A 21,721-nucleotide genomic window follows, 5' to 3' on the forward strand; every position below is an offset into this window, starting at 1 on the left:
ACCTTTTTGCTAGCATTGGTACTTTCTTTGGAGCACGATCATGATACCAACGGTGTCTCGGTCACGGCTTGCCGTCGCCTTGTGTATTCGGAAACATGTGATGGATGTGGAGCTGAGCTCTTGAATTGAATTGCAATTTATTGCGTTACTTGCGACTGATAGTGAAAGCCTGGAGGACTTGGGCCGGCGGTATAGATGGTCATGGATGTGGGCCACCGGAGGTAAAATGGTTTGTGGGAATGTCGTCGGAAACATGATGTACCACCCAGGGGCGTGCTGGAAGAGGATAAGATGTCTGTAGGAAACATGTCGGATCAGAACGACTTCGTGCGCGTTACGATGTGTTCGGAGAGGGTTTGGGGTGCTGGGGCATATTGAGTTCAACCCCCACACCCGGGGTCGGATTATTACTGCAAAGGTGTGGGTGTGGGATAATAATACCTTACGAACAAGTACTTACTGGCACGAGTCCAGTGTTCACGCCACGCGCACGCATCACGCTTTTAGTAGGTAACTCATTAATACCGTTCGCATGGTCCAACGGATTTGACTTCTTGAGTTTGAACTCACTGGAGAAGTGCGGTCCTTCAAGAACACGCATAAGCGTCGAGGCTGTCTTAGAGTCTCACCTTTCGATTGTGATGGTACGCGTGCAGGTCGTGGACGCGGCTGTTATTTACAGGTCACGGGGACGCGCGACACGGACTTGCGGAATCGCGCAGGCGGAACGGAGTAGCGGCCCGACATTTACCCGTCTGCAGCAGTGACTTTGTCACTGTTAGATTCCACGGTACTCTTCCACCTACAATCACATCCAGCGTTGAGCGCTGAACGTCCGAGTAAGCTCGTTTCACAACCTGTTGGTTATCATTCAGTGCTCGCTCACTGTTGGAACATTCCCAGAACAATTCCGTTTGCTAGGACAGCTTTATACGAGCGCTTGTTGACGTCATTACTATGGTTGCACACCTCCCACCTTCAATCAAGCATCTCCTGACTCTACGTACGCCCGAGGCTTGGCCAAGCCCGCCTGTGGCGGCCCTCAATCGCGTTTTCCAGCGCACTCGGACAGACGCCCAAAAGCGAGGTGCAGACAATGGCTGGCTGGTTCTTGCAGTGAGCACCCATCCCCTTTACGCGCCGAATGGCACTATGATCAGCATCCCGTGAAAGCTGCGTATAATACTTCGTATCGGAGTTACTTCCGACGACCTTTCTCTTTCGAAATATGGTAGTTATGTGGCTGACACCAAGCTGACACGGGACACGAACAGACTTGCGCGCTTATGACTATCAACCGCCCGGCGGCCGTCGGACATCTCTACCGCTTTGCTTCTCTCCCCAACTCCAGCTCTCAAACTCAAGGGGACAGAAACTCAGGGAACGTCGTTTCCCTTGCCGAACGCATTCGGCTCGCTGCTCTCATGCGCGAGGCGGCCCTCAAGAGCGTCATTTTTGTCGGCGTTCCGAGGGTAACATCATGTCTAGTTCACACATGGTAGAATGGAACACTAACATTAACCCATATATGCGCATGGCGTTGTCTCCTTCGCTTAGACTATTCTCTCCCTCACCGGCCTTAAGGATGCCTTAGAATCAGAAGTTTACTCTGAGTTGAGACAGGATTCCATTCGGTACGTTCCTTGAGCAACGGACACACTTCGCTGTATGTACGTATGATTTGCCCAGAATTGCAACGCCCGATAACGTCGAGGCGACCAAGGAACGTGGAATGGCGCTCTGGAACTCTATCTACGAGCCTCACGCTGTGAAGCTTTATAACAAGCTTGGGGCGCTGCATCCTGATTTCATCAGTGAGTCTTCCCCTCTCTTACATTTAGTCCCGGTGTCTCTTTGCTTCTCCATTCCATGGGCCTTGGCCTCATGAACATTTTAACCTGCCCGTCAACGTTTCGTTGCCTATTTCAAATGGGTACATTGTATATGGCCCTTTGCGGATTACCTTAGGGCTCCGGGCCTGCCATGGTATGGTTGTCCAGGGTCTACTGAATCCCGGGGCAGAGCACGACTCCAGTGCGGGGCGCGCCTAAATTCTAATTCCTTATTTCTCCATCCTAATCCTGGATCGGAGATTTGGAGAGATTGAGCACCCTCGTCTGTCATATAGACTCCAACTTCTGAGGCCGTTGCTCCTGATTAAAGTCCTTGACCTTATTGTCGGGCCGTTTCATCATTGCGTTTGACCATTTTGATCTTTGCGATCTCCAACATCTTATCTCAATTCCAAATTCTATTGACCGTCCAAATACACCCGGCTGCTAGGCTCGGTCTGAGCCTGGAGGCCTTAAGGCGTTTTGGCATTTCTTCGTTTTTTTCGCGCCGGTGTAATCCCTTCTTTTCTCCCGGATCTTAGTCCGCTCGCATGTGGAAAACGACTCTCTGAACAACCACTGACTTCTTGCCCCTTCTTGCCCTCCTTCTCTGCATGCTTCTCGCATCTCCTCCGGCCCTGATTCCCGATCACGCTCCCGACTTCGCGGGACGATACAGCGTTCATCATCCTGGCCTATGGCACCATCCTTGCGCCCCTCCCAGGACCCGCACCGCAACAGGGGAACCTTACTCGTGCGCTGGGGAGCGTGGTGGGGATCGCAACCCTCCGTGCGGAGGGACGCGTTGGACCGCAGTTGACGTCACACGTGTTTGGTCTCCTCAAGGCACGAAATGTTGAGGGGAAGAATGAAGAGGACACCTGGCTTTCCACGGACGAAGGCACAGAGTGGGTCATTCGGACGGTCGACGAGATCGTCGATGGGGTCACGCAGGCTGGGGTAGAGGAGGAAAAGTCAAAATTGTAGATTGCATGAACATCACCTGTCCGTCCATCATGTCGAGTAGGCATATGTAGCTTCGCTAGGGCTCAGGGGATTATTGGACGATATGAGGCGGGGCAGATCAAGTGTTTGTACGTAACTCGAGGCAGACAGAACTGTAGAACTGGTTGTTCATCTCACCTGCCCTGATCTTTCTGCCCAACAGAATGTGTGATGAAGGCCTGATCGAATCAGATTTCAGATCTTCGTACGAATAGGGCAAGGTGGTACGGATAGTTGGGCGTGTGGCCCTGGGTTTGCTTGAATCGGGTGGCGGGATCTTGCGTAACGATAGCTCGAGTAGGCTCGAGTCTATCCGAAATACCGCACATCTTCAACCGCGTATGTCTGCCCCATGACGTGTGCGGCAACCAAGAGCAGCCGTGTCGGCAAAACCTTCTCTCTTTTTCCAATGGTGAGACAGGTTGAGCTGGCGGCGTGACCGGGCGAGACGCCTCGAGGCAGATGCCAAAACTTACACGGCACACGTGAGGGTGGTCCACAGAAGGTCCACTCGAGCGGCCGGTACCATGCTGTTGACCTCCACCTTCGCCAGTGCTAGTGATCACTCGGAAAGCTACAATCGAGATCGCACTACTGCTACTCTCCGAATCTCTGGAAATTGCCGGCGGGTGGCTGCAGGTGGCGACAGGACTTGCGACAGGTCTACAAACACAAGCTTATCGATCCGGGCCGGGACCGATGTCGTTCATTAATCTAAGCGATAGCTGTGATCACTTCTTGAATCGCCGAGTCAGTTGTGAGTGCGTCTACCTCCCCCTTTCAGCGCTTGCCATTACGTTACCCCACCCTTCGGTGCGCCATATGCTCGTTTATCCGTTTATTATAGAGTTCTGTCTGCCGCAGACAGATCAAGGCCTCAGGCCCAGAAGCGCCCTCAAACGGAGGAGATGTGAAGAGTGATAAGATATATTAAAGAAGATGATGCATAGAAACTGGTATGTACAGAGATGAACTCGAAGAAAACCGAGCTGCTGTGCGTCAAATATTTGTACAGGTGCAAGATTACCGCCACCCTCCTCGCGCAGCCGGCCATAAGTCCGGCTACTGGATGGCAATGCGTGTATCCGTGTGCTATGTATCGTCCGAGCCCAGATAAAAAGCGACAAAGAGTAAGCTGTCTTGATCTCTCAGAGACCAAAAGCGGCGCAGAAGCGGAAGAGCATGGCCGTCACTGTGACGGTGTCCATAATCGGGGGATGCATCTGGCGAGCGTAGAAGTTTTTGGTAAATTAGAGACACAACGTCAAGATACGGATGAACGAAACCACGCACGATAGTAGCAGCCCCCGCGTTCCGCACGAAGTGAAGCTCGCCGTATACGTCACCGATCTGGTAACGCGTTGGCCGCGTTGGTCGGAAGAAAGCGACAACATTGCCATTAGAGTCTTCAAGCTAGAGAAATTACGCCAGTAAGGTTAGCCAGTTGAAACACTGGGAAAGGATCGGAACCCCGCCAGGAGCAGAGTCAAAACACGAGGTGGCCCGAGACATACCAGCGTGTCTGGACCAGAGCCGCTAGGTCTCCATCGGTAGACAAGGCCGTCAGGTCCGTTAAACATCCGGGAACCCTGAGTGAGAGGAAAAATTACTGATGAGGTCCCGATAATCTCGACAGCCATGCGGTTGCTGTGACGCGTGCTTACCGGGTAGCGTGCATCAGGGCGGACAAGGTCAGACATTGGAACCGTGTTCTGAGAGACTCTTATGAGAATTATGACCGTCCTGGAGGGCTGGAAACCATACTTTGCCTATTATTGCCCGTCCAAGACCACCGTTATTCGCCCACTCGAGTTTTGCGACGCGGTCCTCTTTGTTAGCGCGCACCGTCCTCCAAAGGGTCGTCACGCTTTGGCCATTGGGGCCCACGATAGTCTGTTCCCTCTGCTTAGGCTGTGCAACGGATGCAGAACAGGTAGTGAACCCACCTGGAAGCGATAGAGAACTCCCCAGGAGTTGAAGAGCTGGCTTTCACGAGGATCCTGGTTGGTCCAAGACAAAACTTCGTCGGCCATGACACAAGATAGAGATTAGGGAGGGGTGTAGACGAAGAGAAGAATCGGGGAAGGAGGAAGTAGTAGGGCGACTCGGTGGGGGAGGGGGTCCTATTTGAACTGATCTCAAGCAGTCTGGGGAAACGGGGTGGAAGCGACATGTTTTATACCGAGGATTTTGATAACATGAGTAAACCGGCGTAGGTGTCAAATTGATGCACGAATATCGCGATCGGAAACGTGGTGTACTTGACGGATAAAGACGCGTTGAAGGCAGAAAACGTGCCGACACCAGATGTAACGCTTAACATGTCGTCTGGTGTGGAGCATTGCTCCGATGCGGCATTGACGGTCGAGGCCAACATGAATGAACCATTGCGTCCGGCGAACAGAGTCGCTGTATGCCTGAGCCAACAGGTAAAGATTGTCAGCGGGAAGAAGCAAGTTGGCCACGGGACCCCATGCTCAGATTGAAGCGAGGCGTGATCATGCCCCACAGAAGGTGGATAAATTAGACAAGCCTTTGCCATGAGAAGGGTGGACGAGAATATTATGGGTCATGCTCATCAGCTGGAGACAGAAGAAGTGAGACTGAGGACGTTGCATCTTGCGACTACGGACATGCGGCGAGAGGTAGTACCAAAATGGTAAGTATGGATCTGCGACACGGCTGAAGGAGGACGTTCCCCCTGGCAAGCGGAAGAGATGCGGTAAGAGAGGTAAAGGCGTGTCTGCTGCATGTTCAACGACACCCCAACTTGTACAGTGGGGCTGGCAATCAGGAATTTTCGTGTATATCCTCAGCTTCAATCAGCAAGTTGCTGTTGTTGATCTGACGAAATCCTAAATCTGCCCACGTTGAATAGGAAACCGCGGTCTTGGATAGCGGAAACAAGCCTATAGAAGATCATCTCGGTGCATCGGACTCGCCATTCGTCTTCGATGAAATCAAACCGTTCATTTGCTATGAACGAACCTAACCTTGTCCTCCTCCCCCTCGTGCTCGGTGTCTCCAAAAGATGGCCGACATTGATATTCATTCGAAGCACAATATGGAGCTTGAGGTAGAAAGGTTCTTTGAGCCGACTAAGTTCTGTAAACGGTGTTACTGAGAAGCACCGATCAGGCTGTTCCCTTGAAGAGTCTCCCTTGACACGGATATTCGTATGCTAATGGCGAAGAAGCCGAGTGAATAATTGTTATTATGAGGGTACTACTATAGCACATCAGCTACCCGACATACCTCTACAGTTCTAATGAAAACCTGTCCATAGGCTACTCGTAGGACGTATGACCTGTCACGGCACAACTTGAATCCCCAAGCTTCTTGCACTTCCAACCACCGTCCTTGCGATAGCCTCGAGCTTGAGATGCTTGAGATGGTCATCTGTGGCCTTTATTTTCGCTATCTCGTATACGTGCTTAAGACTTATGGTCGCAAGCGTTTCGTGGCCGGCGCGGCCAGTCCCTTTCTCTATGCCTGCGGTTTTCTTGAGAAAGTACGCGGTGGGCGGGGTTCTGGTGACGAAGGTGAACGTGCGGTCGGCCTCCACGGATATCTTTGCTGGGACGGGTACACCTGGTTCGATGTGGGCCGTACGGGCGTTGAACTCCTTGCAAAAGTCCATCGACTTGATTCCTCGCGCACCAAGCGCTGGCCCCACGGGGGGTGATGGGGTGGCCTTGCCTGCAGGTACTATAAGCCGCTAGGTATGATGAGCACAATTTCTGTGAAGGCACAAACAGTTTTACGCACCACAAGGTGAGCCCTACCCTTGATAGCCTTTGACATGTTCACGAAGGTAAAACGCGGATGCAGGACGCGGAAGGAGTCTGAGGAAATTGGCGACGCGTGTGGGCAAACAGAGGAAAACAACTCGCCCGCGTCTGCAGACGCTTATGATTGGCCAGCGTCACGTTTCCTTCTTGTTGCAACAAGACCTTGTCCCAAACAAGTTTTGGACTAGTCCAAGTCTTGCGTTCATTTCAGCCAGGCGCCGAGGATTTCATTCACCTACCACTTCACCTGCCACGACGGCTATTGCTCCGATGCCGCTCAAGACACACCCAGCTTATTGCATGTTTTCATGACACCTAATCGTGAGCCAAATTTGAGCATAGATCGCGGTCTTGGGGATCAGGAGTCAAAGTTGAGTTTCCTGTTCACTCGACAGGGAAACCAACCGAATGGGCCTTATCTCTCCCGATAAACGTCACCGCCGTGTATTCTTGCATCCTCTCGTTTTGGTGCATCTTTGGTTGTCTAACCTCCCTCATGTAGCGTTTCGTCAAACCTACGTCCCGTGCGGGATTCACCCACAACCTGCGTTACGCAAATAATATCTCCTCGATCCTCTCCACATGCCGGCCGTACCTTGCTCACATCTGACCTACACTGCCTCTACGGTTCTTCTTTCATATCTCCTCCGACCCCATATGTTACATCTAATAGGAGCCTATTCGAATTCCCTACTTCCCGGCCTCTGAGAACTAATGAATCAGTATTGTCCATCAAATTTTCTTGGTGGTTTGATGACGTGTTATGTCTTTTTGTACAGCCTCTCGTCTCACCTCTCAAGGAGACAATCACTACTTTTCCTCGAGGATAGTCGCCATTTCAAAGAAGGCTGATTAATCCCTCGAAGCGCTCGTGTATGCGCGCCACTAAGTCCCTCCACTCGTGGCTTGGTCGTTGCTCTCGTTAATTTCATATCCGACTCTCCAGTTTACCAATTGACCAGCCGGTTCTAAGCATGGCGGGGTGCTCTTCTGATCACTGATTAACCCTATGCCGGCTCCCTAGACATCCACGGTGCGCATGTAAGCGCGGATCGCTTAATTGGGAGGACGTTCTCAAGAAAATCCGGCTGAAGATTGAGTAGTCATTGCCTTTATGCAGGCACAGCACAGACGCTTCCTGGCGCAAATCTCCCGCTCAGATGGAGCCTACCAACGTACACCATGCGCTACCTCCGTGGGCGGAGAAGATGCCGACGCGGAAGCGGCTTCTTAACCGCACTCGTATCTTGATCTTGCTCTTGTCGACACGCCTCATGTCGAGGACTCGGGAAAACCGGCTCGTGGGGAGAAGCCGCGGTATGCTCTGTTCTGATGTGGCGTATCTTCAGTCGTGGACGACTCCGTATACCTCGCTGTCTCTTTATCAGGAACTAGGGTCTAGATTTTTGGTAAATCACAACGTGTAAATTAGATAGAAATGAGCTATAATAACGGAGTCTATATGTGGGTGCTCCTCTCGCCCCCGGTAAAGAACACTTAGATCCGAATCATTCATACAGTGACATACTAGGCCTGCAGGCAATCATAGATGTTCACGACGTTTCCCCCGAACGTGACTACCCTTAAGCCGTCAAATATTGTGTGTACGGCCGACTCGGCCTGGTCATGCTGCCAATTTGTTATGACCTTCTGCAAGGTAGGCTTCAGGAATTAATGTGAATCAACAAGATGGTTGGCTCACCTTGGGGTTGCGATAATCCCACACAAGGACGGAACGATCGCTGTGTCCGCGCGCGAACAAAGAATAATTGGCGCAACCACGGGTGTGGCTGGGCTCGAATTTTGCCAACCTACGACCAAAGGACGCGCAAGGTGGTCTACCGAAGTTTCCCTGACGGTGGTCATACATTAGGATCTGATTATCCAGGTGCTTAACCTTTCAAAGTGGCGGCCGCCGAACCTCAATATGACAGCACTGCGCCAACACCGTGAAGACTTACCTCCAGGATGGTGATATTTAAATCCTGTGGGTGGACATGAATCTGTGTTACGGCGTTGGATACAGGCTCTGGCTTGCCGGTGTGACCCTTGACAAGGTCCGTCAAGTACAGCCTTTGGGAGTCAGAAGACACGAGGAGTTGTGATATCTGCTTGTATGCCATCGCGGACACAGGGGCTTCATGGAAGACGTCAAGCCTTTTAGTCTTTGCACCACTTGTTGCCCCATGATGGTTAAAGGACCATAGGTATATACTACGATCATATCCACCTGTAAGGAATTTCAGGCGTGAATCACTGCCATTCGAAAGTGGAGCGATGCAGCTAACACCGGCCCCTTTGCTAGACTCTGGAGACGAATGACATGACCCATCAATGTCAATGAGTTTTGGAGTATCAGACTAGAAAAGACGTTCAAAACTCAGTCAGGTGGAGTTAATATTGAACTCACAGTCACTTTTAGGATGCCGACTTGACAGGGTCCGTGACCGTAGCCAAGCAATACCGTGTCACCGAGGATGCATGCGTCTTGGACACGTTTAGACTCGACAGACTGGCTAGGCAGCGAATGCCCAGATATTCGGTACCTTCGATAGATCAGTCGTGCTTGAAGCAAGTCAACTTATGACTGCTTAGCTTACTTATGTTTCCGGTCAATGAACTGGATATCGGCGCGCATCGTAACAGTCACGAGAGGAAGATCTGAAGAGTTGGGTGCCAGAATCCGCCTCGAACGCGCATGCGGCGTGCGGGGTAGAGCAATGCGGGTCTTCACGCCTGAAAAGGAGAGGGGGGGATGGCTACCGCGCTCCACGGAACCCGGTGATATATCAGCGGGAGGAGACGTTGAAATATATCGAGAGCTGGAGGCCGAGATCGTTGACAATGGACCGGAAGTGCCAGAGCTACGAATGCTTGCATACCTACGGGGCTCGAAATTGCTTGCTGATCGTGACGCAACAGGTCGCCTTGGAACCGGACTTTCTTTCAACAAGGAGGGTGGATCCGGGAGCCAGTCTCTGTTGACGAGGGCTATCACACTCTCGCCAAAAGACCTTTCCGGCACGCCCAGTGCCCCAGGAATATTGGGTTGGTTGTCCTCAGACTCCGACTCTTCTGACGAACTGTTGACTTCAGCCTGATCTGCCCATTGCCCATAACCGGAGGTTCTCAAGCTGCCAATAGCCGTGCCGGACAATGAACGGAATTTTGGGCTATTATGGGAGCGCTCCCGGACGCTCCTTGCCCGTTTGGCAGGGGTCGGGGCTGTTTCGGAGCTGACCGTTACGAGAGAGACGGGTTGGGACGTACTACCAACTTGAAGGCGTATCGCATCCTTGAGTCGCCAAACTGAGCCAATCGTATGTTGCTCAGTATATTATTACCTACCTTCGCGTCTCGCTGAACAATATCAGCGTTTTTGCCGGACGAGGTAGCCAAAGGCTGTCGCCGGGTCCTGTAGCATTATGGGATGGGATACCGTCAGACAGAAAGAATAGCAGACTTACCAATGTATTGTTATACCGTCGTCGCTATGCGGTACTACTAATTAACAAAACAACTTGAGCAACTTTCGAAAGGCGTACAGGGACCTACAATACGACGGGATCACCCACAATGTTCTTGTTCTGAGCTTGAAGCCGAATGAGGCATTCCTGCACGGCAGACAGCGTAAGCTGGTCCATGACTCCGTTCTTGAGAGTTTTTGTAGACAAAGGAAGTCGCTCAATGCCGCATTCACTTTCGGTACCACTTGCAGCCTGGAATGATTCTGGACCTAAGATGCTATCTAGGCGCCGCTTCTTGAGCGGCAAGGGAGGATGCTTGAATAATGGTCCTTGACTGTCTCTGTTTCTGGCCATAGATGTACAATTACCGTGTCCCAGAAAACACTGGGCGAGTAACAACGAGAGGAAATGAAACGAACTTGGACCTTCCCAGGAAAGGCGAAGATGCTACCAAACGCAGACAAGCCCAAAGAAGGACAAGCAAACGTAACGCATCGCACGTCCGGCCCGTCGATCATCTCAATCCATCCACGGATGGAGGACACTCAGCCCAATGAAGTTCGTCTCTCTCGCAAGGGAAATACTCGAGTCCCTCTCATCAAGAATACCTCCGAATTTCGTGGTCGAGGTCGTGGCGGCTACAGGGCTATGGGTCGAGGTATTGGTCGAGGATCAAGACCAGGCTTCTTTCCAAACAAGCACTTCCAACATTCTCGACCAAACTTCCCGGCATCTGATTTTGTCAATGGCTGGCATCCATCTAGCTCCCAGACAAGTACACCGAACTGGAAACCTCGCAATATCAACCCGCTTCCTCGGACCGGCCCGTCCTTGAGACAGGAACCTGCCATGAATCCATCGTATCGTAGCGAAAGCTCGCCTCAGCATCCGAATAGTCCACAGAAGCGGAGGCTCGCGAAAAATCGTGTTGAGCTGACTTTGATGCCTCCCAAAGAGTGCTCGGAAGGATACCCTGATTATCAGGCAGCCCGGATCGCGTGGGCGGAAAAGGAACGCGTGCGTCTACTGCGAGAGGGGCATCATGTCCTCTACCACAAGTTTTTTGATGGACGCGTACGCTTTATCTGTGACAGCACTCCTGTAAATGGCGCTTTTGGAGCTCGTCCTGTAGGTGAGGTGTGCTCAATGCCTAAGCTCTTTAGCTGAGTTATGCTTAACGGCCCACCTACTTGGATGTAGAAGACTCCATCGAAACTCGCATATCGGGGCCACGTCATGCACACCACCCAAGCTTGTCATTGGGGGAGCCTGTGAGGACACTATCTTCAATCATATACCTAGCTGAGGAGGACTCCGTCAGAGTGCCACTTTCTCTGCCACTAATTCGTCTATCTCCCGCCATTCGCCCGCTGGTTTGGGCCGTCAATACTATGGTAGCCTAAGACAGTTTGAAAAGTCAGCAGCCCAGGAACCTCATCCTTTCGGATTTTCTTCATCCCCTCGCATTGGACCTACCTCACAGTCTCACTTCTCGACTCCTGAAATTGACTTGTCGGCACTCATTGCGATGGATGGCTCTCACGAGATCATAGACCTCACCGGGGACGACCCAGCGGAGCGCATTATAGAAACAGAAAAGCAAGTAATAACCTCACTGCCAGCCTCCCACCCGTTCCGGTCTGGTATTCTCTTCATCCCGGCACCTCTTCAGAAGTCCACGCCAACGGTTTCTCTGACTGGCGAGGGACTGGCTCCTTTGAGTCGTAGGCCCTCGCCGGACGCAATGAGCATCAGCAGCGACGACGTACCGGAAGCTCAAGCCAATCAGCGGTCTCAAACATCAGGTATCCATGAGGAAGAGGCATCGAGGTTTCAATCTCAACAAGCTAAACGCGCTGTTACTGCGCCACTGAGCTATGCAAGGCTGGCTGTCGCTAATAGTAGCAGACTCCGCATACGTTACCGGAATTCTGACAAACCTCGCCGTGTTCTGCGAAATCCCACGACGCCAACGCACCTGGTCGTTTCTGCCCATGGTTTCATTGACCATGTATATTCATCACCACTTGCGTGAGTCTACTCATTTCTCAGAGAGAAATGTTCATTTACTTCTCTATATTGATTCCAGCTACCGGAAATCGTTGTATGAACCTGGCAATCCCCTGCTAGCAAACGACCTGGTTGAGGATTGTTGTCTTGTTCAGGCTAGCTCAGGTCCCATCCTAATATCAGCACATGGTACGCAAGATCGGCAACTTTCCGCGGCCTTACTTCATGATATGAAGGTCCCTTATCTCATTTATGACTGCTGGAATTTATGCTTATTTTAGGTTACCTGACAGCCACGAACATTAAATCGTCCATGGGACAGGTCCAGGAGGGCCGGTGCGAGTGCAGTAACGACGATGCTCCACCCTGGCATGTTCGCAAGCGGCGGTCATGATCACCGCGTTCATCTCTGGTCATTCGACGACGAGCCTGGTCACCCTCCAGTCGCCGAGCAGTTATCCATAAGGCACACTTCGGTCATACACTCACTTTTGTCAATCCGAGACACTAGTCATAAGCTCGTATCCGTAGGGGCAGACTGCTCTACCCACCTTTGGGATTTGGCCTCTCAGAGAGTGGTGCACTCATTGAAGACGTCAAATACCCCCTACCATGCACATAAAACGGACTCCCCGTTTTGCACCCTGCTCGAAGTAAGTGTGAAATATGTTGATGATAACTAAAGTCACTGAATTCAGAGCAAGGTCGCACATCGCGAATTCCAGTTCGAGGTACGAGACCACCGCATGATCCCTGAACACCCTGCACAGAGGTTTGGAGTTTATACTCCTGAGTTTCATGGACGGTTTATGAAAGGTACGCGCCGTTTTTAGCATTCCTGTCTTTCAGCAAGGGTCAACATGGCTGCGAATATAGGAGATACGCGCTCCCATTTCCTTGCGTCAGGCAGCCGGACAGGTGATGTGCGACTATGGGATCTCCGAAACACAAATTCTTACCTTGCTTCGGTAACGTCATTCCACACTCCAGCCCAATGAGCATCGTTCATGGGAATATATCCAGGTTTCCTGCTTTGGAAACGACAAAGTAGTTCAGGTCATCGCGGAGGAGTCGCATTATGTAGCATGTTCAGAGAAAGGCGACTTCTGCACGATAGATTATAGTATCCCAAACTAAATTTAAATAAGACCATTATGATAATCTACTCAATCTCGCACACCAGTATCAGCATCTCTAGTGTTAAAATGTTAATGAATGACGTCGATCTTCGCTCACTTTCTAGCACCAAATTGGTGGGCGCGGAAAGTACCTGAGTCATTTCTGAGTGCAACATATGTTAGCCCCTGTCTCCGCATGGACGAACGCGAGAGATTCCTCCGGGTCGCCGGTCCCGCTTCCCTCGTTCTCCTACGTCAAAACTTCGGCCTTGGTAAGCATTGGCTATCGGTCTTCAGCCATGTCGGAGCGATCCCGTGCACAACTCAAGGCAGACGTCGACCATGCGTATGGTCTTCAGATCCGAGCAGGCTCGAAGGTGAGAGACTGAATCCTCTTACGTGACAGTCATGGTGCTCTAATCTCTGGGGGACTGGATCATAGGGCGCGGCCCAGATAGGTGCAGCAGGCCTCGGAGCAGTCACCATAGCCCATTACACCTGGCCATTCTTCAGGTGATTCTTAATCTCCTACCTTGCTCGTGCTTGCGGCCGCGGGCTAAGGACCTCCTCGAACGTTGCTGTACACTATAGACGACAGACACTCCCCTTCAAGGCCTTCCTGGTTATGGGCTGTGAGTGACACCTAGGCTTGCCGGACCCCTTACAGGATTTGCATACTCATGTCAAATAACAGCGGCTATGGCTGGCCTCGTCATAGGTGCAGACAATGCGCTCCTGACACACGAAGCAGAACGACGGCGAACCGAGAATGCTATTCGCAAGGAGGCACGAATGGACATCGCGCGGAGAGGCCTTGTTCCTACGGAAACTGAGATCGCAAGATGGCGGGCTGAACAAGGACGATGACGCTCATCTTTAGCTGTCAGCTTAGACCCTTAAGCTTCTTTAGTGCGCTCGCGTCTTAAATTTATTATAGTTCATAATTTATTAGTGTCAAATTGCAAGAGATGGATACAGCAGGTGTGACTATATGTTTAGATTGTTACTGCAAGCGTCCAGCGAGATGAGGTGGTATATACAACTGTCCTGTTAGTACCATGATTATAGATCATTTGTTGTTTTGCAAGCAAATTTTGAGAACATATCGACATCTTCTATTAGTTAGTGTCTTGACATTTCGTGACGTTTCATGATCGTGAATTGTACATCTTGACAATTACATCGCCGGAGCCGGCGGCGCATAACCATGATAATGGTCAATGTACTGAGGTGGACGAGGCAGAGGTCCTAGGGAAAACGAAGAAGTAGGGACCGCCTGACGTGATGGAGGTGGGTGTTGCTGCATGTGGCTAGGCAACTCAGGAGGGGGAGGGGGAGGAGGGATGGGCTGGAACAAAGCTGACTGTGCCGACTGGTGGTGTTGCATCGGCGGTTGCGGCAATGCAGGACGTATAGGCGATGGATTAGCTGAGGGCCGTCCGTAAGATTGTTGGAGAGTGGCAGCGTCCGGCATACTTTGCATTTCATTAGGTGGCGTCCCATAAGCTTGTGTTGATCCACCATACTGCGAGGGAGGCCGGGCAGGAGGCGCGGGGGGCGGTGGTATGTTGGAATAGGACACAGGCCCGTTAAAACCGCTCCCGTTCACAGATGATGCACGAGTCGGACTCCGAGGGGGATGTTGGGGATAACTAGAGGTGGGCGGCAGCGTCAAAGAAGCCTGACGAGGTGCAGTCTGAGGTTGAGGAAGCGGCCGTGAGCCGGGAACAGTCTGTAAGGGAGGAGGAATTGGTGTTCCCGTGAGCATTGAAGGAGGCCCAGGTGTAGGTGCAGAAGCTCCATAATCGTGCGAAGGAGAAGGCGTGGCATGCGTAAGACCTGCAAAGCTGTGTAATGGAGGTTGTGATGCGCTATGAGCGACAGGAGGCGCCGAAGCTGCAGGGAGAAGCGCGTTCAGATGGTGGCTAGGTGGCGGAGGTGCCGACCGCGGGGAGTATGGATGCTGCGACTCGGTTGGGAATGGATACATCCCTTCATGCTGAGAAGGATACTGCTGCTCAGGCTGGGGCGGGTTTTGCACAAAAGAACTCGCAGGCGTGCTGAACGAATGGCTTGGAGGCCGGCTTCGTGTTGACGGAGGCGGGTTCTGTGAGTAGGGCGCCGGCGCCACTGTTGTCGGATGTATGGAATGAGACGGATGCGCAGGGGCAAACCCGGATGACTCGGGCACGTATTGCGGTGTTGAACCGAAGCTGGATGTAGGCATAGGTGGAGCAGGTGTAGGAATAGGGGCGAATCCAGACGATGATGTAGGCATGCTGTACCTCGGACCTTGACGCGTGGGAGCACGGTATCCTATGCCAGAGCTCCCACCAGCGTCATACGTAGGGTAGTACGAATCAGGTGGCACACGATACTGGGAAGGCGGCCCCGCAAGGGATCCAGTGCCTTCGTGGAAAGCTGAGCCATCGATGGACTGATGAGGATCATAGTGATGAGGATGAGATTGCAGCGATTGGAAACCTGAGGATGCTGAAGGCTTCAAGGTTTGCATGGGCTACACAAATGGGTGTCAGAGAAAGTACCACAGAGCAACAGAGTTATACTGACGGGAAAGCTATCCCTCCTATGGTGATCTGCCACACCGAGCTCGCCAAAGTCGTTGGTGAGACGGTCCACCGGGCCAGGTGAAACACGACGCTTCTGTTCGTATGCAGGTGCATACAGCTGTAGCTGCGAAGATGAGCGCATGGCCGACGGAAGCGAGTTCAGAGGGTTGCCCTCGTTGCCATTGACTAAAGAGACTCGAGAGTTGCCGCCGGATCCATTCAAGGACGAGTTGCTTTCTCCCGCAGGGACGAAAGAACCGGGGCCTCCGTACTGCTTGTTTGCCACTGACGTCTTTGTTGCTGGCTTCTTCTGAGGCGGTGGTTCCTAACGTACAAAGTTAAGAAATGAGTGGATGTAATTGATGTCATGTAACATACATTGGACCAAAAGGTCAGCTCCAGGTAGACTTCTCCCGAATACTTGTCTTTGTTCAACAAAGGGAACCATTCTAATGAAATATTTAGTACGCCGCCGTCGAACAAAGTCGTCGGTACGCACCGTCTGTCTCCCCCCTAGTAAGGACTTCTGTCAAATTCACCAGGGCCTCCCCAATCAGCTCGGGATCGCGAGGCTCATCCGAGTAGCATGACAACCTCATCGTCTTTCCTCCCTTGATCTTCTTCTTGCTTGCTTTCTTGGGCGGGGGAGGAGGGGGGGTATCCGAGCCGTGTGCAGTACGAGCCAGCTCGTCCTCCACATCTTCGAATATAGTGAAGCGGAACTCCTCGTCCCACTCTGGATGTTGGCCACCGCGCTTTACTGCTTTGGTGCGCCGTGTGTCGCCATTGAGGGTGGCAGCACAATACGGATCTTGCTTTCCAAAATGTCTTTTGTTGACTAAGTTTCTCTGTGCTGGGTGAGGAAGGAGAGACATATGAGAGGGCGGGATGCATACCGCTTTGAGAATGACGACGATGAGGGTGCCTATTTCGCGAGGTGTCGAGGACATTTGAGTACAGTTTGAAGGGAAGGAAAGGGTGGGATTATTATGTGGTTAGATGGAGCACAACAGGTGCATAAAGATCGCAGTCTTGGAGTGAAGTGTACAACCGCAGTTGGGTTCCTCAGGACAAGGACGCTGGGGTGGCTGTGTCCATTCACCCTCATTATATACGCCAAACTCTCAAAAGGGTCCCAACGCCAAGGGGTCATACTGTAACACGACGATCTCATTACATTGCTACACAAAACACCAATATTCAGGAGAATAATAGGAGCTAGTAAAGGGGCCCAATTGGGTCAGTGCCCCTCTAACAATATTGATCTAGGACGAGGTAGAGTTCGACGACGTCGAGTTCCCAATAATGTAGGGCGTATTGTCCGTAAAAATTAGATGCGGCTTCCTCTGAGCCAAGTCCAAAATCATCTCGGAGAAGTAGCTGTTGGCCCAAGCAAACCACGGACGAGTGTAATCGGAGCCGTTGTATATGTTGACGGACTCGTGAATAAGTCCGAGGCCGTAGGTATTCTAGAGAAGCGAAACACATCAGCGACTTCCATTCCGCCTCGAGGGGACACGATCACGCACGTTGGCGATCAGGCCAAGCGATTTTATGATTTCATCATCGCTATCAGTTCCGAAGATGTTTGTGATTTGAGACATGGGCCTATCGATAACTTAATTTGCCATTTCTGCAGTAAATGGTCAGTGTACTCACCACGGGTTCCACGCGTCAACGTGGGGGCCACTGCGTTCACAAATCAATACCACCAGTCACTCAATAAGAATTACTACGTACCCGATACCGGTGAAGTTGATACCCTGAGCGTAATACGGGTTGGCACGAGAGAGCACACGGTTGCGAGTCGCAACATATGTCGAATCATTCATTCCGAGGAAGCCGAGGTAAGGGAGCGAAAGCAGGGACTGAGATAATAATGAGCACGAGCACAATCACAACACGGTGCGCTACATACCGGTACGTTGGCATCGTCCATTATGTAGGTCGATCCTAAGCCTGTGTCGTGTCAGAAACACATTCGCCTCAAAGATATTCCCCCCTACCATTTGTTTCATACGCAAAGGCGCCAGCCACCACCTGTCGAAGGGCTTGTAAGAATGAGAAAGATACGAGCGGCTTAATTTTACCGTATGGTTCCAAATGGCATCATGAATAGTCTGACTGTAGTTCTTCGCCATCGCACTGATATTCGGCATAATCTGAGCGTCATCCAAAACATTGGCCAAGTTCGTGAGCTCAACGCTCATCATAGCGTTGTCGGAGGTGATGAAGGCTATGTTCATGTCAGCCCAGGGCATGAAAATAAGGAAATAGCGATGTACGGAATATGCAAATATCGTCCGAAGGCCTGTGGTGGCTACCAACAAGTCCAGTGTAACCTCTGGGCTCGCCGGCTCCGTCATTGACAACCTGAGGAGAATACGACCCAGGCTCGCCCGTCCAGTTGTACGACGAGTACCAGTTCCAGTTGCTGTCGAACGATGCCTGTGACTGGTTGTTGATGACTTGGAAGATCTGATCGATGGCGTTCAGCCATTGGTCGGTCATCATGCCCTTGTCCTTCGTCTCGGTGTAGTAAGAGACAGAAAGCTTGAGAAACCCAGCCAAAGAGTCAAGCTCGTACTTGCACTCAAAGACTGTCTGGTTATTGACCGGACTGCAGATGACTCAGTAATTATCTTAAAAATGAAAATAACCACTCATACGGCTCAGTGTCGACCAACAAGGCGTAAGTATTGACGGTGGGCGGCAATCCGCTTTCGGGGGGAGGCTGGAAGGCACCGCAGTACGGATACTCGCTAACATACCGAGCCTCGTTGTTAATGACTGCCTTGACGAGCGTCGCCAGTTCCTTATCTTGAGAAAGAAGAGGGCGATATTGTGCAAACTGAAGCCATGTTCAGCAAGGCATTAATAGTAATCCGCCGTCACTAACCTGGTTGCCGGTATCACGTAGCCATTGAGCACTGTCACGGTGTAATTCATTACAGAACACGAAAAGTCATCATAACCAAACTGACTTGATGTCCTGAAAGTAAATGTCAGTAAATCATGTAGTGGATTGATTTTGCGTACTCACTCCAGTGATGATGAAGGCCAGATTCTCAGACTAGCAACGTCGTCAGCTCAGCGATAAAAGGAGTTTTTCTGGCAACGTACCGAGTTGAAGTACTTCACTGTTGTGTCTATGGCGCATTTTAGTCGCATGCTTTGGATGCATTAAGATGCATATACATACCAAGCGTGTTGGGGAAGGTATTCTCAAACAAGCGAGCGAGATCAGGGTCTTTCATACGCGAAGTCACGTCTGAAATGACTTTCTGTGATTGCCAACATCTTGAAAACACATCGCGGCACGAGATACAAAACACCAACCTCGACCACAGAGCTGTTAAAAGTACGACATGCCGGATCGGGTCTCATGTACGGGAGACCTAGGGAACCGGTGGACGCATTGCCCTGAGGCGACTGGAAGGGCAAGGCCAACGCGTTAGTGCTAGTCTCAGTGCCGAATGCAATGGTGATTCACCTGCGAATAGGTCGTGTAATCGGGGCATGACGAGTCTGCAGCACTAGCGAGAGCGCCAAGAGACGCAGCGACGGCGAATCCTCCAAGACTGAACTTCATTCTAAGGGTGTTCCAGACAGCAAGGTCGAGGCGGGGAAAGGACGTCGACAGCGTCCATATTTTTGTGTGCGAGACGGTATTTAAGAGCGTATGGAGAGCCTGCATCAGCTGAGGCACGCGACTTCCCCAGCGCGGGGCATCTGACGGCGCGAGCACATGATACATCCCACCCCGAGATGGTCAGGGCACCTCACTTCGCTTGCCGACGAATGCACACAAGATCATCAAGTGGACAATGTGGTCAGGCAGGGTCACTGACCATAAATAACGATGATGCATCATCACATGCACATGCATCTCAGACCATTCGATGTCCAGGCAATGAGTATCCGAATGCAGCAGAATTACTTGTGGATGAACAGCAGAGGACTGGGAATATGCATTCTGGATGCTAAGTGTTAAACAATTGTATACATGATGGAGAAGAGAGGTCGAAGAACAAGGATGCACAGAACACTATGAGAGAGAACACGAGAAGAAAAAAGTCAAGAGGGCGTAAGCTTAGACAGAAGAGATCAAGAATTGCAATAAGCTCCCGTTCGCAAGTTGCCTCTATGACGTCGAAGAGGCGGGCGCATGTGGAGTGTCTTGAGTGTATGCTGTTTGTGGTGCCTGACAGCCAAAGAAAACAATGAGACCGAAGTCAACTCCAGGATTGAGGGGGGAAATCATAAAACGAACATTAGCTGAGGCATATATTACTCATCGTTCTTTCCCTCAGCAACAGAGGGAGTGGGAGGTCCATGGATCGAAACGGAGGATTGCTCCGCCGTAGTAGGGTCCTCGTCCTTGAGTTTGACATGACAGTCCTGGACTGGCGTATCAAGAACCTTGTCATCATGTTTTGCAGTGCTCGGCTCTATGTAGGGCAACGCATGCAGCTCTTCGTCATCCCTGCGATCTATGGTAGACTGCGTTTCGTCGGTAGTCCCGTGTTCAGATGACTCCGATCCCGAGTCGTCCCCGTCGACCCCGGATGGCTCGCTTGTTTTCATGCTGTGGCTTGTGTATAAGCTCTTGTTGCCATCCGTAACGCCCATTAACACTCTCGCGCTCCATCCACTGACTTCGCTGCCCCAGCTGCCCCTCCTCGAGCTCCTAGGGCGCAATGCACGCATGCTGGCATCGCCATCGCGTTCTCCATCCAGCCTATCATCGTCGCCGAGCATGAAGTGGCTGGATCTCCCTTCGAGATCCCCTGTGAAACTGCCGCCACCGTGCTGCGAAATGGAATCAGTGGCACCATGCGGGAATAGCGATGTCGATGCGACAGATCCCATAGCTGGCCGAGAGCCCGAAATAGCATACGCTGAGGAAGCCAGAGTGAGCATCGACGCGTTGTCAAGCGGTGGTGATGAGGGGCGGGGATTGTTCCGCGGATGATGAGAAGTGTGTTGAGGAGCTTGTAGGCCCATCATGTTTGATGACGTAGCACCAGTCGCTTGCTGCACTGACGAGGGGCGGGACGACGACTGAGGAGACGGCGGAAGCGCCGAAAACGTCATGGAGGCGGCACTGCTCAGGAGACCACCATTGGTGCCCGTCGATGGATTGCGCCCATGGGCAAAGCGTGCCGTCTGTGAAACAGGGGTCAGAGGCACCTGTGCGATATGGCCTATTCCCGCGGGTGCCAGATCAACGCTGAGAACTGTCGTTGGCTTAGTACTCGCTGCCATGCTTCTGAATGTGTGAGGGTTGGAAAGATACGATGAGGAAGAGTGAGAATGTGAAGGCGAGGGCGGGGCACTGGGAGGTAGCGGCCTCAGGGAGGCGTCTTCGTCCGCTTCCCGCCCAGTAGCAGGCGACCATGCAGAGCGTGCGATGGATCCTTCGTCTTCATCGTCAGAATGAATGAGCCCATCATCAAAATCTCCTCCATTGAGCGATATAGTCCGTCGTGGAGGAATCGATGGATTAGCCCTATGCCCTCGGCTTCCGTTACGCGAGGGGCCTGGGACAGTCCCCCAGTGCGTACTAGGCCGACTGCCAGAACGGCCAGAGCGAGGGGTAGAAGCCGCTCCGTTCATACGGCCTCTATCATACAGAGATGATGAGCCGTCTGATATACGCCGTTGGCGGACGGTACCAGCGAGTTTGCGTTGCAGCCAATTAATAATGGGCTTGCTTGAGCGACTGGGCTGTTTCTTGGAGTAGATCTGTGACGAGCTAGTCTGGCCCTGCTTTGGGAACTGGTATTCTTGTTGTCGCTGTTGTCGCTGCTGAGAGGGACGACTAGGGGCCTGCTGCTCTTTCCCCTCTTTCCCCTTCTCCTTTGAACTTCTTGTTTTGATAGGAGGAGGTACCGGCTTGAGCGACTGCGCATGAGTGGGCGATTT

The 21,721-nt window shown here is 51.8% G+C and overlaps 10 protein-coding genes across 10 annotated transcripts; 4 read left to right on the forward strand and 6 right to left on the reverse strand.

Annotated features, from left to right (window-relative positions):
- The first annotated feature begins 822 nt into the window (after window positions 1-822).
- On the forward strand, window positions 823-2,946 carry CONPUDRAFT_122860 (uncharacterized protein). Its single transcript, XM_007769765.1, has 6 exons — window positions 823-839; window positions 904-1,116; window positions 1,275-1,472; window positions 1,558-1,634; window positions 1,690-1,814; window positions 2,512-2,946. Exons 2-6 carry the CDS (start codon window positions 958-960, stop codon window positions 2,817-2,819), a joined length of 867 nt encoding a protein of 288 aa, XP_007767955.1. The 5' UTR covers window positions 823-839; window positions 904-957; the 3' UTR covers window positions 2,820-2,946.
- An 880-nt stretch (window positions 2,947-3,826) lies between these two features.
- CONPUDRAFT_143674 (uncharacterized protein) lies at window positions 3,827-4,873 on the reverse strand (the record flags this gene model as incomplete). The annotated part of the gene is made up of 6 exons (XM_007769766.1): window positions 3,827-4,060; window positions 4,131-4,250; window positions 4,352-4,426; window positions 4,502-4,549; window positions 4,602-4,730; window positions 4,784-4,873. 6 exons carry the CDS (start codon window positions 4,868-4,870, stop codon window positions 3,986-3,988), a joined length of 534 nt encoding a protein of 177 aa, XP_007767956.1. The 3' UTR covers window positions 3,827-3,985.
- A 1,219-nt stretch (window positions 4,874-6,092) lies between these two features.
- CONPUDRAFT_81742 (ribosomal protein L11) lies at window positions 6,093-6,672 on the reverse strand. The gene is made up of 2 exons (XM_007769436.1): window positions 6,606-6,672; window positions 6,093-6,555 (listed from the first exon to the last, which is right to left on the reverse strand). The coding sequence occupies exons 1-2, from the start codon at window positions 6,639-6,641 to the stop codon at window positions 6,148-6,150; spliced, it is 444 nt and encodes a 147-aa protein (XP_007767626.1). The 5' UTR covers window positions 6,642-6,672; the 3' UTR covers window positions 6,093-6,147.
- Window positions 6,673-8,155: 1,483 nt separating this feature from the next.
- CONPUDRAFT_72505 (uncharacterized protein) lies at window positions 8,156-10,240 on the reverse strand (the record flags this gene model as incomplete). The annotated part of the gene is made up of 9 exons (XM_007769317.1): window positions 8,156-8,278; window positions 8,331-8,480; window positions 8,590-8,988; window positions 9,039-9,174; window positions 9,229-9,364; window positions 9,515-9,937; window positions 9,973-10,043; window positions 10,096-10,129; window positions 10,204-10,240. 9 exons carry the CDS (start codon window positions 10,238-10,240, stop codon window positions 8,156-8,158), a joined length of 1,509 nt encoding a protein of 502 aa, XP_007767507.1.
- Window positions 10,241-10,728: 488 nt separating this feature from the next.
- On the forward strand, window positions 10,729-11,691 carry CONPUDRAFT_81743 (uncharacterized protein). Its single transcript, XM_007769438.1, has 3 exons — window positions 10,729-11,227; window positions 11,296-11,366; window positions 11,418-11,691. The coding sequence occupies exons 1-3, from the start codon at window positions 10,744-10,746 to the stop codon at window positions 11,496-11,498; spliced, it is 636 nt and encodes a 211-aa protein (XP_007767628.1). The 5' UTR covers window positions 10,729-10,743; the 3' UTR covers window positions 11,499-11,691.
- A 49-nt stretch (window positions 11,692-11,740) lies between these two features.
- CONPUDRAFT_81745 (uncharacterized protein) lies at window positions 11,741-13,281 on the forward strand. Its single transcript, XM_007769440.1, has 6 exons — window positions 11,741-12,126; window positions 12,185-12,341; window positions 12,399-12,758; window positions 12,810-12,921; window positions 12,982-13,073; window positions 13,129-13,281. Exons 1-6 carry the CDS (start codon window positions 11,840-11,842, stop codon window positions 13,240-13,242), a joined length of 1,122 nt encoding a protein of 373 aa, XP_007767630.1. The 5' UTR covers window positions 11,741-11,839; the 3' UTR covers window positions 13,243-13,281.
- A 204-nt stretch (window positions 13,282-13,485) lies between these two features.
- On the forward strand, window positions 13,486-14,185 carry CONPUDRAFT_81746 (uncharacterized protein). Its single transcript, XM_007769442.1, has 4 exons — window positions 13,486-13,600; window positions 13,666-13,736; window positions 13,815-13,855; window positions 13,918-14,185. Exons 1-4 carry the CDS (start codon window positions 13,523-13,525, stop codon window positions 14,088-14,090), a joined length of 363 nt encoding a protein of 120 aa, XP_007767632.1. The 5' UTR covers window positions 13,486-13,522; the 3' UTR covers window positions 14,091-14,185.
- A 6-nt stretch (window positions 14,186-14,191) lies between these two features.
- On the reverse strand, window positions 14,192-16,848 carry CONPUDRAFT_103096 (uncharacterized protein). Its single transcript, XM_007769767.1, has 5 exons — window positions 16,690-16,848; window positions 16,293-16,641; window positions 16,172-16,242; window positions 15,795-16,118; window positions 14,192-15,741 (listed from the first exon to the last, which is right to left on the reverse strand). The coding sequence occupies exons 1-5, from the start codon at window positions 16,741-16,743 to the stop codon at window positions 14,401-14,403; spliced, it is 2,139 nt and encodes a 712-aa protein (XP_007767957.1). The 5' UTR covers window positions 16,744-16,848; the 3' UTR covers window positions 14,192-14,400.
- A 210-nt stretch (window positions 16,849-17,058) lies between these two features.
- CONPUDRAFT_54071 (uncharacterized protein) lies at window positions 17,059-19,385 on the reverse strand (the record flags this gene model as incomplete). The annotated part of the gene is made up of 16 exons (XM_007769168.1): window positions 17,059-17,262; window positions 17,323-17,401; window positions 17,453-17,482; window positions 17,534-17,661; window positions 17,712-17,752; window positions 17,800-17,833; window positions 17,884-18,029; window positions 18,079-18,413; window positions 18,463-18,644; window positions 18,693-18,723; window positions 18,778-18,785; window positions 18,837-18,866; window positions 18,917-18,942; window positions 18,996-19,077; window positions 19,133-19,225; window positions 19,287-19,385. 16 exons carry the CDS (start codon window positions 19,383-19,385, stop codon window positions 17,059-17,061), a joined length of 1,548 nt encoding a protein of 515 aa, XP_007767358.1.
- Window positions 19,386-21,076: 1,691 nt separating this feature from the next.
- On the reverse strand, window positions 21,077-21,571 carry CONPUDRAFT_35387 (uncharacterized protein; the record flags this gene model as incomplete). Its single annotated transcript, XM_007769110.1, has 1 exon — window positions 21,077-21,571. A coding segment is annotated over one exon (495 nt), but the record flags the coding sequence as incomplete, so codon positions are not given.
- Between the last annotated feature and the right edge of the window lie 150 nt (window positions 21,572-21,721).

Source organism: Coniophora puteana (assembly GCF_000271625.1).
Source record: "Coniophora puteana RWD-64-598 SS2 unplaced genomic scaffold CONPUscaffold_5, whole genome shotgun sequence".
NCBI classification, from domain to species: Eukaryota; Fungi; Basidiomycota; class Agaricomycetes; order Boletales; family Coniophoraceae; genus Coniophora; species Coniophora puteana.

Excerpts from the sequence above, each read along its gene's own strand:
- CONPUDRAFT_122860 (XM_007769765.1), top strand. The coding sequence starts at position 958 with ATGGTTGCACACCTCCCACCTTCAATCAAGCATCTCCTGACTCTACGT. Across the intron at positions 1,117-1,274 it reads ATGGCTGGCTGGTTCTTGCA|ACTTGCGCGCTTATGACTAT; the intron begins GTGAGCACCCAT and ends GGACACGAACAG. Across the intron at positions 1,815-2,511 it reads GCTGCATCCTGATTTCATCA|CGTTCATCATCCTGGCCTAT; the intron begins GTGAGTCTTCCC and ends GGGACGATACAG.
- CONPUDRAFT_81742 (XM_007769436.1), bottom strand. The coding sequence starts at position 6,641 with ATGTCAAAGGCTATCAAGGGTAGGGCTCACCTTGTG. Across the intron at positions 6,556-6,605 it reads AGGGTAGGGCTCACCTTGTG|CGGCTTATAGTACCTGCAGG; the intron begins GTGCGTAAAACT and ends CATCATACCTAG.
- CONPUDRAFT_81743 (XM_007769438.1), top strand. The coding sequence starts at position 10,744 with ATGGGTCGAGGTATTGGTCGAGGATCAAGACCAGGCTTCTTTCCAAAC. Across the intron at positions 11,228-11,295 it reads TTTTGGAGCTCGTCCTGTAG|AAGACTCCATCGAAACTCGC; the intron begins GTGAGGTGTGCT and ends ACTTGGATGTAG. Across the intron at positions 11,367-11,417 it reads GCTTGTCATTGGGGGAGCCT|GTGCCACTTTCTCTGCCACT; the intron begins GTGAGGACACTA and ends GACTCCGTCAGA.
- CONPUDRAFT_81745 (XM_007769440.1), top strand. The coding sequence starts at position 11,840 with ATGAGCATCAGCAGCGACGACGTACCGGAAGCTCAAGCCAATCAGCGG. Across the intron at positions 12,759-12,809 it reads CGTTTTGCACCCTGCTCGAA|GTCGCACATCGCGAATTCCA; the intron begins GTAAGTGTGAAA and ends ATTCAGAGCAAG. Across the intron at positions 12,922-12,981 it reads TCATGGACGGTTTATGAAAG|GAGATACGCGCTCCCATTTC; the intron begins GTACGCGCCGTT and ends CTGCGAATATAG.
- CONPUDRAFT_81746 (XM_007769442.1), top strand. The coding sequence starts at position 13,523 with ATGTCGGAGCGATCCCGTGCACAACTCAAGGCAGACGTCGACCATGCG. Across the intron at positions 13,737-13,814 it reads TACACCTGGCCATTCTTCAG|ACGACAGACACTCCCCTTCA; the intron begins GTGATTCTTAAT and ends TGTACACTATAG. Across the intron at positions 13,856-13,917 it reads GGCCTTCCTGGTTATGGGCT|CGGCTATGGCTGGCCTCGTC; the intron begins GTGAGTGACACC and ends GTCAAATAACAG.
- CONPUDRAFT_103096 (XM_007769767.1), bottom strand. The coding sequence starts at position 16,743 with ATGTCCTCGACACCTCGCGAAATAGGCACCCTCATCGTCGTCATTCTC. Across the intron at positions 16,642-16,689 it reads TCGTCGTCATTCTCAAAGCG|AGAAACTTAGTCAACAAAAG; the intron begins GTATGCATCCCG and ends CACCCAGCACAG. Across the intron at positions 16,243-16,292 it reads TACTAGGGGGGAGACAGACG|AATGGTTCCCTTTGTTGAAC; the intron begins GTGCGTACCGAC and ends ATATTTCATTAG.